At 45.5% G+C, this 17,666-nt stretch overlaps 6 protein-coding genes across 6 annotated transcripts; 3 read left to right on the top strand and 3 right to left on the bottom strand.

Moving 5' to 3' along the window:
* Positions 1–687: 687 nt before the first annotated feature.
* On the bottom strand, positions 688–1,663 carry FOIG_13525 (uncharacterized protein; the record flags this gene model as incomplete). Its single annotated transcript, XM_031214682.1, has 1 exon — positions 688–1,663. The coding sequence occupies exon 1, from the start codon at positions 1,594–1,596 to the stop codon at positions 688–690; it is 909 nt and encodes a 302-aa protein (XP_031055479.1). The 5' UTR covers positions 1,597–1,663.
* Positions 1,664–2,704: 1,041 nt separating this feature from the next.
* Positions 2,705–6,555, top strand: FOIG_13524 (uncharacterized protein; the record flags this gene model as incomplete). The annotated part of the gene is made up of 2 exons (XM_031214681.1): positions 2,705–5,496; positions 5,553–6,555. 2 exons carry the CDS (start codon positions 2,705–2,707, stop codon positions 6,553–6,555), a joined length of 3,795 nt encoding a protein of 1,264 aa, XP_031055478.1.
* A 1,234-nt stretch (positions 6,556–7,789) lies between these two features.
* FOIG_13523 (uncharacterized protein) lies at positions 7,790–9,443 on the bottom strand (the record flags this gene model as incomplete). Its single annotated transcript, XM_031214680.1, has 2 exons — positions 7,790–8,727; positions 8,786–9,443. 2 exons carry the CDS (start codon positions 9,441–9,443, stop codon positions 7,790–7,792), a joined length of 1,596 nt encoding a protein of 531 aa, XP_031055477.1.
* A 995-nt stretch (positions 9,444–10,438) lies between these two features.
* Positions 10,439–10,905, top strand: FOIG_13522 (uncharacterized protein; the record flags this gene model as incomplete). The annotated part of the gene is made up of 2 exons (XM_031214679.1): positions 10,439–10,656; positions 10,710–10,905. 2 exons carry the CDS (start codon positions 10,439–10,441, stop codon positions 10,903–10,905), a joined length of 414 nt encoding a protein of 137 aa, XP_031055476.1.
* A 126-nt stretch (positions 10,906–11,031) lies between these two features.
* Positions 11,032–11,774, bottom strand: FOIG_13521 (uncharacterized protein; the record flags this gene model as incomplete). The annotated part of the gene is made up of 2 exons (XM_031214678.1): positions 11,032–11,586; positions 11,634–11,774. The coding sequence occupies 2 exons, from the start codon at positions 11,772–11,774 to the stop codon at positions 11,032–11,034; spliced, it is 696 nt and encodes a 231-aa protein (XP_031055475.1).
* Positions 11,775–12,700: 926 nt separating this feature from the next.
* On the top strand, positions 12,701–14,805 carry FOIG_13520 (uncharacterized protein; the record flags this gene model as incomplete). Its single annotated transcript, XM_031214677.1, has 2 exons — positions 12,701–13,671; positions 13,722–14,805. 2 exons carry the CDS (start codon positions 12,701–12,703, stop codon positions 14,803–14,805), a joined length of 2,055 nt encoding a protein of 684 aa, XP_031055474.1.
* Positions 14,806–17,666: the final 2,861 nt, after the last annotated feature.

Below are 17,666 nucleotides of genomic sequence, written 5' to 3'. Positions count from 1 at the left end.
AGAAACTTCTAGAAGAGATATAGAAAGTATTATCTATAAAAAGCGGCTAGAGGGCTACTATATAAATAAATAAGAAAATAGTACTAAGGATAATCTTTTAGCTTTCTCCTAAGCAGAGTGTCTATCTTAGGGGTAATAATATCTACTTAGGCCTGGTCTCTAATTTAATACATAATTATATCACTAATATTTTTATTATTAAAAGTATAAATATGTGTATATAGCAAAGACTGGTTCAATCAACTAAGGCTGAATATAGCTATTTAATAAAGTCATTACCTTACTAAAAGAATATAAGTAAAGCCTAGCCACGACGTAATAATAACAATACACCTAAGGATTAGGAAGTTAATAACAGCAACTTTACTTTACTTCTTTTATAGAAGAATTATATAAAAAGCAAAGATATAGCAACGGCAAAGTTAGACATATAGACTAATTGCTTTCTAGACGCGTCCTTATTAAAGCAACCTTGTAGATATCATAGATATATATAGAAGCAATAGATATAGTATCTGCACTTAGTCCAGAAGTGCAGGTCATAAATGACATATATCGGGGGAGCGGCCATTCCCTGGACCCGGTCTTGAAAAGTTACTGCGGATTATTGAACTATGTTCTTTGAATGGGGCTTGCATTATCTCTATATAGCTTATTTATCAAAGGGTTCTTGGAATTCTGTTCTAATTAATACACAACCTCTAATTCATTTTCTAACCCTAGTAATTCGATGTCATCTTCAAAATAGCGTTGTGAAAGGGATATCTCGTCCGTATCATTAGAGATTACAACAGGATCCCGACCTTGTGCCTCTTCCTCGTCACCCTCGTCAAAAACAACCTCCGTCTCCTTCTTGTCGCCAAACACGCCTGTACCAAACTTAACCCTGACGACATCTCCGTAGTTGGGCTTATTTCTTGACAATGTGATCAATCGGTATCTAACGGCGAAGATGCGCTCTCCTGTCATAGTACTTTCAATCTCAACCTTCTGCCCGCTTGAGTTTGTATAATTGATTTCTGGATCGACGGTGTCCCCGAGATGAACTGTTCCGTGAGACGCTGCCTCAGCCCCCTTTCCAACTGGTACCTTGATATTGACGTTGAGACTCTCTTCGGTATTAAACTTCTGAACATGGCTGGCATCGAGCACTGATTTGAGACCAACAACTAAAAAGGCTTTTCTGTCGTTTCTTTTCATCAAGGTGATTATGTCAGACTTGGCTTCAGAGCTAATCAATTGCTCGAAGACTTTGTAATGCTGCATCAGCGATTTGGTCCGTACAACAGAGCTCTCGATGTTGGTCGATATTTCACTCGAGCTGTCTGATGAGACACCAGCGAGGTGTCCAACCTTTGTCGATAGGTTGTGGGCATCGTTACCTTTCAAAAAGGCACTGTAATCCGTGTCGAGAGCATTGAGAGTGTAGTCCCGGAAGGCAGTTTCGCTTTTACCATCCGGCTCAAAATCGTCGGTTGGGTTTCGAATGTCTGCTACGACTGACCCCAGAAGAAACCTCGCCTTAGACTTGAACGGAACAGCAGACTCTAGAAGCACGAATGCAGGCCTGTTGGGATCCTTTTTGAACCAAGGCATTGGGTCTCTTGGAGTTGGTGTCCTCAATAATCATGTATGGTGAAGTGATGGAAGTTTAGAGCGCAAAGACTTGTGAGCTTTGTTTATATATGAGATGATGCGGAAGAATTTCACCCCTGAGAGAGCAATATCAAATGGATACAAAGGGCAAGTGATGACGTCTTGGAAATGTACATCTCCGCGTTAGTGCGGAGGTATAGTCTGACCAAAGAGTTCGCCTCGGGCTACGTAAACCATATTTTTCGACTTGCGGACAATGCCGCTCTTGCCGTGCCAGCCGTCTCTGATTGGCCAATCCACGTTGATGGCTTGAAATGCAAACAACTATGGCTAGTGCAAACAGCCACTAATCACGAGGTCATTTTTCAACACAAATAAGCGTTTCAAGCCTTTGAGGACCATGACCATAGCATCATCCTCGCAATCGTTATATATGGTGACTCTCGAACCTCAGTACAACCTTCAGTCTTTACACTTCACGAGGATGGATCGCATAATTATTAGAGAGGCACATCACAACCATGATGGTTCGTTTGCTGTTGCCATGAGTTTCCAATCATCCAAGAAAATAGGGGTTGGTCTATCTCTTCTAGGGCGAAGTTGTGCCGTGGCTTTTCATCAATTCCGATACATACCAGAATTTCACCTACCAGACCAAGGGGGAACACTTTGGGGAAAGCATGAAGCAGAATGGCTATATTCTTCATTCGCCACAGACTATCCATATGAACAAGCAAGAGCAGATCGTATTGCAAAGGCGATTAAGCGCTACGCGCGACAGCTTCTCGATCGCCTCGGCCTCTTCACTTTCATCAAAGCCAACGTGATCAGTGGGATGCTGGTAAGGTTAGAGATACATGGATCCAACCAGTTCCAGGCGATGCATTGGGAAGCCGTTGAGTTAGCGTATTCCGACCGTCTTAGCCACTCAGCAACAAATTGCCTACCGCGTCTGATAGTCATGAGAGTTGAGACAGAGACGACGGCGGAACTGCAAATACCAGTCGAGGAAGCAAGTTCCTCTCCACGACTGAAAAGACCTTTCAATATCCTGTTAGTAGTAGCTAGGCCGTCAGGAATTGATGATTTGGACCCCCTCATATGCTCAATGGCCTTGGCAGATTCCATCAAGGAGGCACAAGCCAGAAGCACTGACCATGGGATTGCTCTCGACCCCAGGGTTGAAATTTCGAGACCAGGTACCTGGAAGGCCTTTGAGGAGCTTTTGATATTGAAGACTGAGGGCTGGCATCGACGAGGAGGCCAGGGTCCTTGGTACGATGTAGTGCATTTTGATGTCCACGGCGCAATCCTGCGGGACCGTTCGTATCTACTGTTTCTCGATCCCACCGGAGAAAAAGCACACGCAAAACAGGCATCAGTTGTCGGAAGTCTTCTGGCTTCCTGCAAGATCGAATTTGTCTTGCTAAACTCCTGTGAATCAGCAAAAGTCGATGGGCCTGCCGCGGCTTGCCTAGTCCGCACATTTACTCAGGCTGGTATAAACACGGCCGTCGGCATGTCTCACAAACTCACTGGCACAGCTGCCAAGTGCCTTGTCAGAGCTTTCTACCTGAATCTCTTTTCCCGTACGGCGCCTGACTTCTTTCAGGCAATATTGGCCGCCAGGGATGCCTTGCAGACTTCACCTGAGAGATTGGCAAGATACAACCTCAAAGTACAGCTTAGCGATTCTATCTTACCCGTTGTGTACCGGATGTCAAATGCCGATCGGCCATTTGCCAGGTGGAACGAGATGCATGATTCTTCTCATGCTGTAAAGAACACTCCGGCTGATATAGACGCAATCAGGTCCTTCATCTCTACTGAAGCCCTCCAAAAGCCATCAACCAATCTTGCAGGCCGGGAGTTTGCCGTTCTGGATATGGAGTGGGCACTAACTAAACCAATAGCAAATGAAATAAATGACGAAGCTCCGCCATATGGAAAGATAGTGATTCTTCATGGGAGTGCAGGAGTCGGAAAGACGACATTCGCACTCTTTCTCGCTTTCTGGTGGTTCGAAACAGAGATGATTGAAACAGGGTTTTATCGCTCTCAAGTGAAAGAGCATCTGGATGTCATTGTGGAAGAAATGGCAAAAAACGATGTCCTCGGGGTGACAGCAGGGAGTAAGCCGCGCCTTCTCATTGTCGATCAACTTGATGCATGCGTTGAGCCACTGACAGACGACCCTTGGGACGATCATCAAATGCTTCAATTTGCTACAGCAATCCATCAGGTTATGGCTAGAGGGCACCATGTGTTGTTGGTTACACGTATCAAAGACCCTTGGTCCATCACCTTCCCATCAGCAGTATACCATCACCTTAAGCCGCCTTCTCCATACGATGCAAGTGTTCTTGTGGGAGACATACTCAAGGGATTGCGTCTTGGGAGCCCGGTGGGCGGTAGCAGTGAAGCTAAATTTGTTGATTGCTTGAATCACATCTGGCAATACAATCCTCTTGCCATGTGTGAGATATGGAGCGAACTGGATTACTTCCGTGATTCAAATTTGATAACTAGCATACGCGACTTCTTTGATCGAGTAGTTAGTTATCAATGCCCGATATTCTTTGGAGCTGGCGACGGCAATTTTGATGAATGCATGGACTTTATCAACAGCTTCCCAGCCAAAGGCAATAGACGGAGGGAGCAGACAATGTTAATTCTATCAACCCTGGCAACAACATGCGGCATATTTTCCCAGGAATATTTTAAACTAGTCCATCTCAACTGCAGCCTTTCTAAGTTTGGCCGCATGTTCGACCCTAATGACGGCATAGTTAGGGCATTCATATCGGACGTTCTTGTTCCCTCTGGCTGGGTAGAGGAAGTGGAAGGAATCGTTGGTGTGCCGGTGACATACTACCGGATTCAAACTATGTTTCTCAGTGCCATGAGAGTATCCCGGCAAACGCCAATATCTGATAGAGTTGGCGGTGATTACATGGCGTGGAATTTCACAGAGTTTCTGATTCGCCGCGCAGCAACATGGAACTTGTCTAATCCACGTTACGTCCGACAGACCGAGCTAGAAGCCTGCAACTTCCTCAAGGCATTTGACATGTGTCTGGCCGACATCAAAAGACCGCTGGGAGGAATCGTCAATAGAGACAACTGGGGCACAGTGGGTTGTTACGCATTGATAAACTTGCTGTGGTCTTATGACGGCCATCATCCGCTTCTCTCCAAGGAGACCATTTTATTGCCACGCCTCGTTGAGCTTACTGATATACTGAAGGAGAAAGTTGCAGGCCAATTGATTGAAGAGGGCCATGGCACTGATAATCTCACCCTTCTGCTCTCGGCTACTCTTTCTCTCGCAGAATATTATTTCATGAAAGACCCTTCGGCGACGAGGCGTTATACAGAGGAGGCATTGAAGCTAGTAGTCTCTTATCCTTCTCACCTGGAGATGTGGAACAAAGTCAAATGGAAAAGGCTAGCTGACTGTGCTTTTTACTGGACTTTCTCAATGCTTTATTTGAGGAGGCCTGTCAAACCCTCAGAAGGGTTTGGGGTAGTACTTCGCATCGCCCGCCTTCTTGGTCGCAAGGCTGATGGGACCGAAGTTGATCTCAAATCCGTCAGGCCACTAGATCACGAACCAGGAGATCCAAACAGCTTGGAGATACATATGAGTCCATATGAACAGAGTGAAAGGATACGAGCCTTTAATGATGTCAATCCATATGCCTACTCGGCGGCTCTTCTCCGACATAGAGCATTGACGGGAATTGCCCATTACTACCGCAGTCTTGGAGACCCGAGAAGTGGCCAGTGGGACGATAAAGCGAACGATGTGTTTGCTGTGATTATGTGCATGTGGCCGAGGGATCTCAGAACATACTTTTTAAAATTGACCATGGACGAAACCATCGAATTTGACGCTCGGTAAGTGACAGATGCTGCACGCCTTACCAAAATGAATCATTCTGATCACTTCTCAGAGATTTCAGTTTCGCCTGCTTGGGCCTGGCTAATCAACTCCCATTTGCCCTCGACATGGTCAGAGCACAACAGCTACGGGCAGCTGGGAGCGAGACAGAGGCAAAAGATCGACTTCTTGACATAGTGGCACGATGCTACCAAGACGGATATCTCGCGGGAGAATATGCTTGCCAGATAAATCTGGCGGAATTGGCTATCAGCGTTGGCAACTTGAATGAGGCATTGGTGTCTATAGACCGCTTATGCGTCATCCGCGACAGCGCCCCTGGTGGCCCATGGATCCGAGGTGGTTTAGTTGAGACTTTCGAATGTTGTCTATACGGTTCGGCCTATTTACAGGCAGGAAGGCTGATGGATGCGCTCTACTGCTTCGAAAAGCCAGTTATCAAAGCGATGGTTCCGAATTATTGCGACCTATCAATTTTGAAGAAGATTTGGGAGAGAACTGATCAAGATGCACCAGGAGTCGCTGTGTCTCTGTCCATATATCTGGTAAGGTCCGGGCTCGTATACTTATTTCTTCTCCCGGTCCTTTTGAACAGTGTCAGGGGAAAGCCAATCAGTAGGGAGAAAGTACAGGAGCTGGACGATATCGCCGTAAAGGCCATCATGAGGGAGGCGAGGAGGCATTGGAACCTATCTATCACGCCATTTCCGACGCCCAAACCTCTCGAAATCGATTTAGAAATATGGCAAGATACCATAATAATTGACCCAGCGGGTTTGACGCTTACCAAGGGACGGGGTCTGACTTTGAATCAATTAAACAGCTTGCTCGGTCCGATAGAGAGAAAAACATCGGTATGGCTCGAGAGCCAATGTGAGCAGGAACTGGATGATGCGATTAAGGAAGGTAGAATTAAGGAAGCAGGAGTTGAAGAGAAAGTAGACTTCTCTAAACTTGAGGATCTTATTCCTTCTCTGAAAGAGGCTATGGACGAAATACCTGATTATGGTAGCTGGGCAAGACAACTAGTCAAGAATGAGCAAATCGGTAGCTAGACTTGCTTAGATATAAATTTATCGGTGACGATAAGCGCATGACCCAATTAGTCAGAAGCCACTATCCAGCCAGCTCATATCTCAGCCAGTGCTAGTTGTTAGCTGAAACCCAGTCGGCTGCGGGGCTTAGAGATCCTATGGTCCTAGTGGTCCAGCTGTGTCCATTAGCCAGAGACCAAGATCAAAATATTGTATCGTGGGGTCCTGAATTTGATTGTCGAGAAGATAAACTATATCATGAGAAATAACATGCCCAGTCGATACTATCGATTATATCGAAATCGGTCATCTGATCCGCAGAATCAGCCGATGGGTAGTTTTGTTGTCGAGGTATGGCACACAGAAGATTGCCAGGTGTTGAAATGCTCGTTCACACGCTGAATCGTAGACTGCAACGCTTGTGTGGCTGTACGTGCTTCGGAGGCCTCAGATGAACTAACCCATCAAATGTGGGCTGTCTCAATAGCCGCCAGGTATTTGCGGAAGCCAGTATTATCGTTCTGGCCTGCAGTTACAACCGCTTGTCGCATTCTAACTGTGAGATCGAAGCATATAACCATAGCTGTTAGGGTAAAGTCACTTAGCATTGAGGAAGTGATCATCCCCTGCATATAATATATTAAATCCTCAGCTTAGGTAACCTGATGTAGCTCAACTTGCCTCTAAAGCACAGTTTCAGCGGCATCAAGACAAGCCCTTCTCGATAGTTCGGGTCGATCGTCATGCTGATGTGTTAAGTACTGGAGCCTCAAATATTCACAAGGAGCCTTAATGAGTTGCACAATGAATAACACTCTGGTATCGTATATTATCCTATGAAATATATGCATATGTGCGTCTGTTCTTATTTTCTGGCACCGCTTTCGATCCGAGCGTCTCTCTGAGAAACTTCTCTGTAAACGCCCAGAGAGTTGAAGTTGAACGTGTTTGTCCTGAACACTTTTTGTCACAGGGTTGAATCCCAAATTTGGTGCCAGTCTGTATGGTGCGCCTCCTTTGTGGAGCTATCATGTCAGTTGTTGGTAAACTGCCTGAAATGTGTTTGTGAGAGTGTCATTTTGAGTTAAAAGACCTAATAGCTGACACGTTTCGCTTCTTGCTCCAAGCATGAATTCTAAAAAAATCCATACAATATAAATAACTCTGTATTAATACCTGCATTTACATTTTAAGATATGTAATAGAAAGATCATAGTCCAAGTACATTCAAGGTAGGTTTAACTACACTTTGGAGCTAGTAGCATACGGCCTGCTCAGCGACCTCCTTGCACCCATCCTTCCCCAGTGTATATGCATTGCAGAGGATGTTGCATGCCTGGCCTGGTTCTACAAATACACGGCCCTCCTGCGAGATGGGCTTAAACCAAGGCAGCCTCATCTGTGGCTTACCCAACGGTGCACGGAATCCTCCTTGACAAGCACAGTAATGTTTGCCAGCGCTGGCAGCAGAGCCACCCTCAACCTTGATGCAGCTAGTGGTAATGTCGCATTTGTTAAACCTTGGATCTGGGTCGCATGTCTTGATGCATGTGATCTTCTTGCAGTCCTTGGTACACGTGGTACTTCCGGAAGCCCCATCATCACATTCTTCGCCATCTTCAACGAGGCTGTTACCACAAACAGGCTTCTTTTTGCAGCTCGTTGTGCATGTTGCGCTACCCGCTGGTCCATCATCGCATTCCTCACCAGCTTCGACGACCCTGTTTCCGCAAACGGGCTTCAGCTTGCAGTCTTCGGTGCAAGTATCGCTTACTCCACAGCCAGGATCGCACTCCTCGCCGTTGGCTGGAGACAGGATACCGTCACCGCAGATTCCACGGCCCGCGCACTGGAGCTGGTACATGTTACATACACGCAGCAAGTCCATAAGCGTCGGCCGAGACGTTCGACCGACCCTGACACCGGGTTTGATGCCGGTCAGAGGCTGAGATGAAAAGTCCTTTGCGGCGCTGCGCTCAAAGTAGTGCATGACAGAACTTGTGTCGTACGGTCCCTCGAAATTGTAGACCAACGGGTCTACCAGCGCCGTAAACTGACAGCCCCATCCTTGGCACTTGTCTTCTGAGGTGCAGACAGGAGCTACCCCTTTCTCATCATCCATAAGCGCCGAGCAATCAAGATTGAAGTACTGATCTCGGTCAGGGCGCTTGTGTTCGTGTTGAAGGCCGAGTGCTTGATATGGGGTCAGTGTCTGGCTGATATGGGTCCTCGGGGTTGGACGGGAACTTACTGTGTCCTATCTCATGAACGTACGTGCTTAAATAGGGTTCTCCAAGTGAGATGTAACTCCAGTCCTGCCGCTCTGCTCGGCCCAACGGCGACGATGATGTTCCGCCCTTGACAAACTGCACGGTAATGCGGCCAGCCGGCGTGGTTGCCTTGGGATCATATGGGGTCGTTATATGAATGATATGCAGCCAAGGCAAACGATCCATCCATACCTTGGCCGCCTCTTCGAAGAGCTTCATTCTTGAGCTCTTGTCAGCATCCGACAACCATGACGATACATCTTCATCGCTCCACGAGTAAGGGACGATTGCGTTGGGCCATCTCCCGCCAGGAGCGCGATTAGACAGAGAGCGCTTGGTGAGAGAATCTGCGACTCGATCCGCGAGGATGTCACCCTCTGTTCCGTAGACAACGTCACCGTCGATAACAGCCAGTCCGTTGACGACTACATACGCAACGCGACGGCGAACTGTTGTCAGGTTTTCTGGCGGCCCGCATCCGGCCCAAACCTGATATTCAATGTCAATAGTGGTGAGATTATTTCCAAAACCAGTAAGGTCTTCAACAAGACTTGTGTTTCGACCTGCAGCATCGCAAGAGGAGAACAGGGTGGAAAGGCCCGTGAAGAGCACAAAAGGTAGATTATAACCCTTCAACATCGATTCTTTTTGGTTATGTTAAGTTGAAGTAACATGCGTACTCCGGCAATTGAATCTCACACAAGCCATTCTACTTCCAGGTGGAGCGCGAGGCTATATGAATCATTCAACTGATAAATAACCGGGAAATGAGAAAGACTAGTAAGGCCCCAACAATTTACTATAACTGGACCCCGTCGATGGCTGATTCAATTCAATTTTATTTGTGGCCATGCCGAAAACGCTCAATTTCGACTTGAGGTCGAATGACAGGCTGATAGAATGTCACCAGCTGAACTCTTAAAGGCGCTGTCTACCGCGCTAGGCTGTAAGCTTATATGGAAGCTTGTCTCAATTACCCAATCCGAACATCAGCCTCACAAGGGCCCGGTCTAGACCGACGCCTCCAGGGAAAGCCAGTCCAAAATAGCCACATTCATGGTCACACGTCGCTCAAGGCTGAAGTTCTTGGACCTCTGAAAGAGTTTTAGTCAATGCCTCTCCGTCTTTTCACGGACTCCTCCATATTTTTGCGGAGGTTCAGCGAAGTAAATGAAAAGTACTGCGCCGAGGCAGAATCCCTGACATTGACTACATTGTCTAAGAGACAGCCGTGACTTTTCCTGCCCAAGCTACAAAATACGGAAATATCACATCTTCACGATAGATGTGCCATCTTCTTGAACCCACAGCAAGAATTAACGAGATCCAGGAATCGCCTCATCAGTCACCTTCGAGATGGCACAATTCTTATCATCTGGGTTATTCCCATATCGGCCCATCCCATTCCTCCTCGCCAAGAGCTTTCAAGTCATCTCATCATGCGCTGTCGCCGGCATAATGTTCTTCTTTATCGCCCACTTGAACCAGGAGCGGGTTAAAATTCCGTGGATGTTCTTTTTCGTAATAAACCCGTCCATTCATACTTCTTAACACCTTTTGCTGCTGCTAAATTGACTTCTTTACCACTATAGCTACAAGGCTCCGCCCTTGCAACCCTCATCTCTAATACTGCCATGGGCATCTGGATTGTTCTTCGCTCACCCGTGCCCAAGACGAGCGCAGTAGTGAACACAGTACTTGTGGCCCTTTGGACTATAGGATACGGACTCCTTATCAACGCAATCGAGCCAACTATCTTGATTCCTTGCACCAAGAGGCGCTGGGGCAATGATCGCGGCATTTTAGTGTGCGGCCTCTACAAAACCTTATTGGCGGCTGGGGGAACTGGCCTGTGAGACTCCCAGATCATCCCGGCGTTGAGGGATTGCTGACACGAACTTTTAGATTGAGCACTATTGCCATGGTGGTGGTTGATATCAGTGCTGCTCGTAGGCTCAAACTTGGAGTACGAGGAAGTACGGAGCGAGAAAAGCTTTTGAGTAAAGACGGAGGCGAAACAGAGTATGCTCCTGTGTGGACTGGTCAGTCTACAACCCCACTGGGACTGGAACCAACAAGAGATGAGCAAGCTGTGCATTGAAAATACTCCTTTAGGGCATTCACAAGGACAGTAAGCTGCTGCTCTCTATTCTTCTGATTTATACAAAGGTCTTGTGTTCTCTGCCATACTCCAGCCTGACGAAAGCCTTCATCTTTGACTCGTCTCTTATTCCGGATCATGAATCCACTCTCTGAGTTTGTTCAATGAATATGTGTCATGTTTCTTCTCAGAAGTAAAGAACAGTTCCTCGTACCAACCTTCAGTTCCCAGTGACTGAAGCCGCTGTCCTACAGGTTGACATGACCCAAAGTCAATCAGGACCGGCATTCCATCCTTGACCATGATGTTGTGTGGGTTGACATCGTTGTGAGCTAGATCCAGTGAGTGGATGTAGGCTACTGCTGATTGGAGAGCCTCGAGAAACTTTGGCTTATCGAGCTTCTCAAACTCGGGAGTACTTGAGTACTGCTGTAGTGTTTGATCCAGCCTTTCAAATACCATTGATGCGATACGTCCACGCCTGACACGACAGCCATAGTAACCAACAATATCAGGATGTGGCGTCTGGGATACCTTTTCCATCGTAAGTGTCTCAGCCAAAAGTTCTCTGGGGATGAAATCCGTTCCCCTCATAGTTGTTTCATAATTGTTGAGGCCTGGCCTTTTGACGTAGACCCAAATGTCGTCGAGGTGGTCAGGTGCCAGTCTGAGTGTAACATCCTTGGGGGCTTCAGGATAGATCTCTTCGTCTTTGAACCAAAGAAAACTTTGTCATCAGGAGTAACGAGGTAGAATGTGATATATTTAGGTGTGTTTGCTTCTGCGTCCCAGGCTTCGATAATCGTCAGATCTTGGAGCGATGTTACAGTTGGTGGTATTTCTTCAGGCGCTTTTGTTGAATCATCCATTTCGGGTTTGTTGATGATTAGTTAAACTTGGAATGGAGCAAGGTAGCAGATGAGCAAGAATCTGTTAAGGGCTTTGTCTGGTTAGAAGAACTGCAAGAGTGATCAGGCAAAAAGAGCAGAGGAACATCGACGAGGAGGAAAATGGACAAGGTTCGTGGTACGTCAACCCCTCACTTGCTTCACACGCGGAGGAGCCTTATCAGAAAACCGAACCAGTCACAATCGAGTTTTCAAGCTATATTTAGACAAGCCAATGATAACCCGTTATGCAAACGAGACAGTTGCCAACACCAACAATCACGCTGGCTCAAGCTTGGTTTGATCCTCGATTCGTGACTGAAATCGGGAAGCATACCGCAATTGGAAGGTGTGATTACAACAGCACGCGATTCTGAACAGCGAATCCTGAAAATTACATCCAGAAAGACCATCGACTGCTCTCAAAAAGATTAGCTAACCCTGGAATACTGCTGTTGGCTGATAGGACTCGGGATTGCAAGGTTCACATCCCGCTGGACAGTAGTTATTCCTCGTCGCAACGCGGCAGTCAACAAAGAGGCTGGTGTGAATTCCTTGGGTATGCTGGGGATAATCGCTGTGGCTACCGAGAAGGAGATTGACAATTGGGTCAAACTTGGTCTGATCACGCTCAAGGAGCTTGGGGTTGCGAGAAACCCGAGCATTCTATAAAGGGGTGGTGACTAGAATGATTGGGTTTCACTCCTTCAAAAATACATAGTGGCCGAGCCAAGAGGAACAAAGATATTACCATTCTCCGTGGCGTACTCTGACCAATCACAGTAATGGATGTCCAATTATAGAGTCACATGATGGGCTGAACAAATGCGACAATTTCGGGGTTAGGCAGGCGATGACATAGTGACAAAAGCACAATTTATAGCTCATCTTTGGAACAAACGTCGGATATGTCATCGCCTACCTCATTATGTGAATACTGCTCGCAGATTCCTCTAGACCCAAAGGTACTGGACGCTGAAGAGAAGCGTATATGGACATACCCAGGATGGTCCCTTGGCGCTGGCATCCGGATCAAGAACAGTTCGTGTCCATTCTGTCGCCTTATTCTATCTCATTTCAACGAAGACTTCATAGCTACCCCATCCGCTGATGAGGTTGAACTTTTTTGGCAGTTGGGGCCTGCCAAGCGCTGGGCTTTCTCGGCTTATCAGGCTCGGGCTGATGCATGGATTGGCTTCAGTTCCCGCATGGATTTCTCTGGTCACCTCAATCCTACGTTGAGGTTCTTTGTCGAGCCGTGGACTGGCCCTGTAGTGGATACTGCTAGGGTTTTACGCTGGGTCTCATCTTGTGAGCAACTGCATCGCTCGGAATGTGCCATGCCGACAAACCTGCCCTTTGGCGAGGCATTTCCTGGCCTCCGCGTCCTTCGCTTAATCGATCTAGAGGATAGCTGCCTCGTAGAAAGGGCAAAGCTTGAGAAGTACATCGCTTTGAGTTATGTATGGGGGGCCGTACCAAATTTTCGGCTCACCAAGGCGAACCGAACAGCACTGCTCACACCGGGCTCTCTGAAAAAAGTCTTCAAGATGCTGCCGAACACTATAAAAGATGCTACGACTTTATCGAAGCGCCTTGGGTGTCGATATCTATGGGTTGACGCGCTTTGCTTGCTGCAGAATGACGCTGAGGACTTGGAGCTAGGCGTCAACGTTATGGACCTGGTTTACGAGAGAGCTTGGTTGACGGTTGTTGCAGCATGTGGCCATGATGCTAATGCGCGACTCCCTGGAATTCAGGAAGGGACTAGAGATGGTTCTTACAACACATTTGAGATTATGCCCGGCGTCGAGATGGGAATTGTGACGGGGCTGGACGGATTGCTCAAACGCTCAGTCTATGACTCCAGATCATGGACGTAAGTCTACTATTCGACTATAATGAATCAAGGGTTCTGAACCGATACAGCTTTCAAGAGCAGGTCCTATCTCGACGAGTTCTCTACTTCATTGACAACAAGGTTTTCTATCGTTGCCGTGCAGCAGAGCATGCCGAGCACTTTGCAGACGACCTATCACAAACCAGAATTGGCCCATCAGCGGGATCTCTGCTTCCAGAGGCAGTACTCATGACCGACCCGGTGTTCGACTTATGCACGATGCTCTTCTACTATACCAAACGAGCCTTGACAAACCAGAGCGACACACCACGGGCTATGGCGGGCATTATTAGGCGAATTGCAGAGGCGATGAAGTGCAGCTTCTTCCAGGGGCTTCCAACCGTTATGTTTGACCGCTTTGTCATATTCTTTGAGTATGGTAGCGTTCTTCACCGACGCTCTTCATTTCCAAGTTACTCGTGGACAGGCTGGCGGGGTTGTATCGATATGAATTTGCAAACGGCTTGTGCAACCGAGTCTACCAACGTGTGGCTCAGGGACAGGACGTGGATCATCTGGTATAAGCGGAGCCCTTCTGGTATCACCAATCTTGTCTGGGATCCGGATGCGAACCCGTCGTTCCCTTTGTCAGACATGGAGTATGTGGGATATCGTCGCAGGCGCCCTTTCTCCGATGGGCGATATGTTCCCAGACAACTGGACACGAGACGAACCATGCCAACCGAACATATGTCCTTCTCCCGGGAAGTGCCATCTTACCCTATGCTGCAATTCTGGACCCTTTCGCTGTTCTACAGAATCTTTGACATTGACGTTTTCAGGGCCACTGGATATCTCCAAGATTCTAACAACAGGAAATGCGGCTTTGTTTGGTTGGATGGCTTCGAAGAAACTAATTTCTTTGAATCTCACGGCTCCTTCGAGATAATCTTACTATCCGAGGCATACAAGCATTCATTTGTGGGCTACGATGGGGTACAGTGGCAGGACCCTTACCCATTAGCAGAAGGTCAATGGAAGTACTATAATATCATGCTACTGGAGTGGCACGGTGGGATAGCTGAACGACGAGGTTTCGGTCTGCTTCATCAAGGTGCTGTACAGTTTAGTCTAGTCCCTGGTCCGTCATGGAAGGAAGTATTTTTGTCATAGAACCCCAAATGTTGGCTCTTCATATGCGGTAAGATATATTAATATAATTAAAAACTGAAAAAATGGCCTTTAAACCATAGACGGATCATATATTGCAAGTATAAAGGAATAGTTTGCCGGATTGGTGTGAAAGGCAGCCACCATGTTATAAGGGCCACGTAGGTTTATTTACTATCTTTCACCATTGATATGGTACATAAGCATCGAGGTTGCTTAGCTGAATCGCTGTAAGAGGCAGCCAATATCTAATGAAGGTCATTCTAGGTTGGCCTGGACCCTTAGTTATTGGTAACATGCGGCACCAAGTAAGTCGGTGCAAGGTTTGATCGGACGTACTACATCTCTGTTCTTGCATGTGGAGCATGTGCAAGGCCACATACAACAGTGTTTCGGTCACAGCCTCGGCTGAAGCCTTACATGTATCACAACCAATGAAAGTCCAAGACCATCTCCCCGTGGCCGCTGGGAATAAAGCTGATGCCCACTTTTTAACCTCGCAGGGTGATCGAACCTATTCTCTCTAAATCATAGATACCAAACCATAGATACGTCGGCTTCTCGACAACATGCGTCAGACTCTCCCGGCTCACGCAATGGAACGAACGCCTCTAATGTGCTGACCAACTTGGTCCGCACCTCTCCATCTACTCGGCTTGGTCTCATGATTGGGATAAGGATGCAGCGCCTGCGGCGGCTGACACAAGGTTGGGTGACTTTGTGGTTGGAAAATTCGTGACGCAGCATGATTTGCGTAAAATGACATGAGATGGAGCAAAAACAGGCCAGTGATGCCTACGGGACCCTGGGAAAAGTTGGAGTCGCTGTTATTCGGGCTTTGATGAAGCACCCAGTTGATGAAGGATATCGACCAATTCGATTTGCGACAACGAGTGATGTGATCAAGGATAGTAAACCATAGAGATCAAGGTTAGCCTGAAATAATTGAGTGTGAGAGCAATAATATACAGCAAGTAATGGACTCTTTACACTCAAGTTCACTAGATTTGTCGTTATTTTAAACATTTGCGTTATATCCCTTTGTTGCCTCTCTGATCCAGTCCAATGGGCTTCCGATCATGACCATGAACCTGTTCAGCGTCTAGTAAACGAAGCAGAAGTTGCAAAAGTGCTTCTTCCACAATCAACAAACATGCTAGTGGTGGTAGTCTCTGTCGTGCCATTGGGCTTGGACACGACCTTTGTAGTCATCGTGGTAGTGCACCTAAGGATATCTTAGACCATGATGCAATTTGAGGTATAACTATTGAAGGTCTTAGGCCAATGCCCAACTTAATGCTGACATTTTGGTAGTTGTTGCTCCTTAGAGATAGAAATTGGCAATGGCGACGACTTTAGGTGGAAGGAGTTTCAGATTTTCAGTGCCTGAATGTATGTTGCAATGGCTGTTAAAGGGAAAAGCAAAAGCAGATCGCCTGTTCATTTTATCCTTAATTATTTAGTTAAAAGAATTATTAGTTCAAGCAAGACTGATCCTTCCCTCCATTAGTCGACAAGGCCACGTTATATGGACCAGCCTCGCCGTCTGACAAATTCTTTCCCGTATTAGCCTTCTAAACTTCCATCGCCTGCTGTAGAAGATATAAATAAACCTCGACTATTTTACAAGTCGAAGGGATGCTTTCCTCGAATATGTGGTAGAACTATTTGAAAGGTACTCTAGGCTTCTTAATACTATTAGAATTAAGATAGTCGACGTGTGACGGTTGGGGTCCAACTATGTTAAACTAAGCCGTGCTGGGTTTATTGTTGGCAGATTGCATAGGGCGTGTAACTAAGCTTATTGAAGTGTTACATCTCTTAATGGTAGATTTAATGCATATTAGGCTTAATTAATATAAAGAAGTTTTAGTTAATAGCTAGTAAGCTAAGTTTTATCTAAGTGCTAATAAATATATATATATATTAGGAGTGGCCTTATAGCTTATTAGAGATTATAAGTAATTTAAGGGTTAGATTTACGGGGATTAATTATAATTTATAGTAATTTAGTCTTGGAGTATTATAATCTAAGTAATCTAATAGAAGAGGATTATTACTAGGAGAAGTAATCCTATAGTAATTAGTGAAATTTATAGGGGCTATGTAATATAGGCGCGGGGGTTATAATATAATGTCTCCCCTCTATTAGGTCTTGCCCTTAAGACCTATATATCTCCTTGTTCTTATATTAGGCTTTAATAAGTGCTAACTCTCTTTCTTAATTATTTTCCTGGTATATTTACTAATTATTATATTATAGAATCTTTAATTAAAATCTTATAAGACTTTAGAGTATATTTATTTAGTAGATTTAATTATAAAATTTAGTTTTAATATTATACCTTATTCTTTTTATAAGGCTAAGGGCCTTTATTATAAAATAATTAAGTATTTTTCTTATTATTTTAAATATATTTAATAAGGTTAATCTTATAATACTTCTGGTATTATAATTACTTATTATATATTCTTTTTTATTTATTACTAGGTTCTGCTAATTATTCCTCTTAGTTCCTTAATTAAATTATAAATCTAACTATCTAGAGTAGGCAGAAGAGGAGGCTAAGGAGAAACTTCTTAAGGCTTAGTAAGAAGTAAATAAGGCTATTATAAGATTATCTTATATTTGCTATATAAAATACTTATTATAAGAGTAAGGGATTTAATTTATTATTAATAGTTTAAATTCCTCTGCTAATAATATTATTACTTAGGAGGAGGATATAGTAGTCTTAGATATTTAGTTTTTTAATAATACTAATATTATTAACTAGAATATAGTTTTTAATTTTTTACTTTCTAAGATTATTAGTAAAAATTCTTTAGGAGTTATTAGGTATTAATAAGGTGTTTTAGAGGTT

This window comes from Fusarium odoratissimum, assembly GCF_000260195.1.
Source record: "Fusarium odoratissimum NRRL 54006 unplaced genomic scaffold supercont1.34, whole genome shotgun sequence".
Classification (NCBI taxonomy): Eukaryota; Fungi; Ascomycota; class Sordariomycetes; order Hypocreales; family Nectriaceae; genus Fusarium; species Fusarium odoratissimum.
This window is presented reverse-complemented; position numbering and strand designations above follow the sequence as displayed.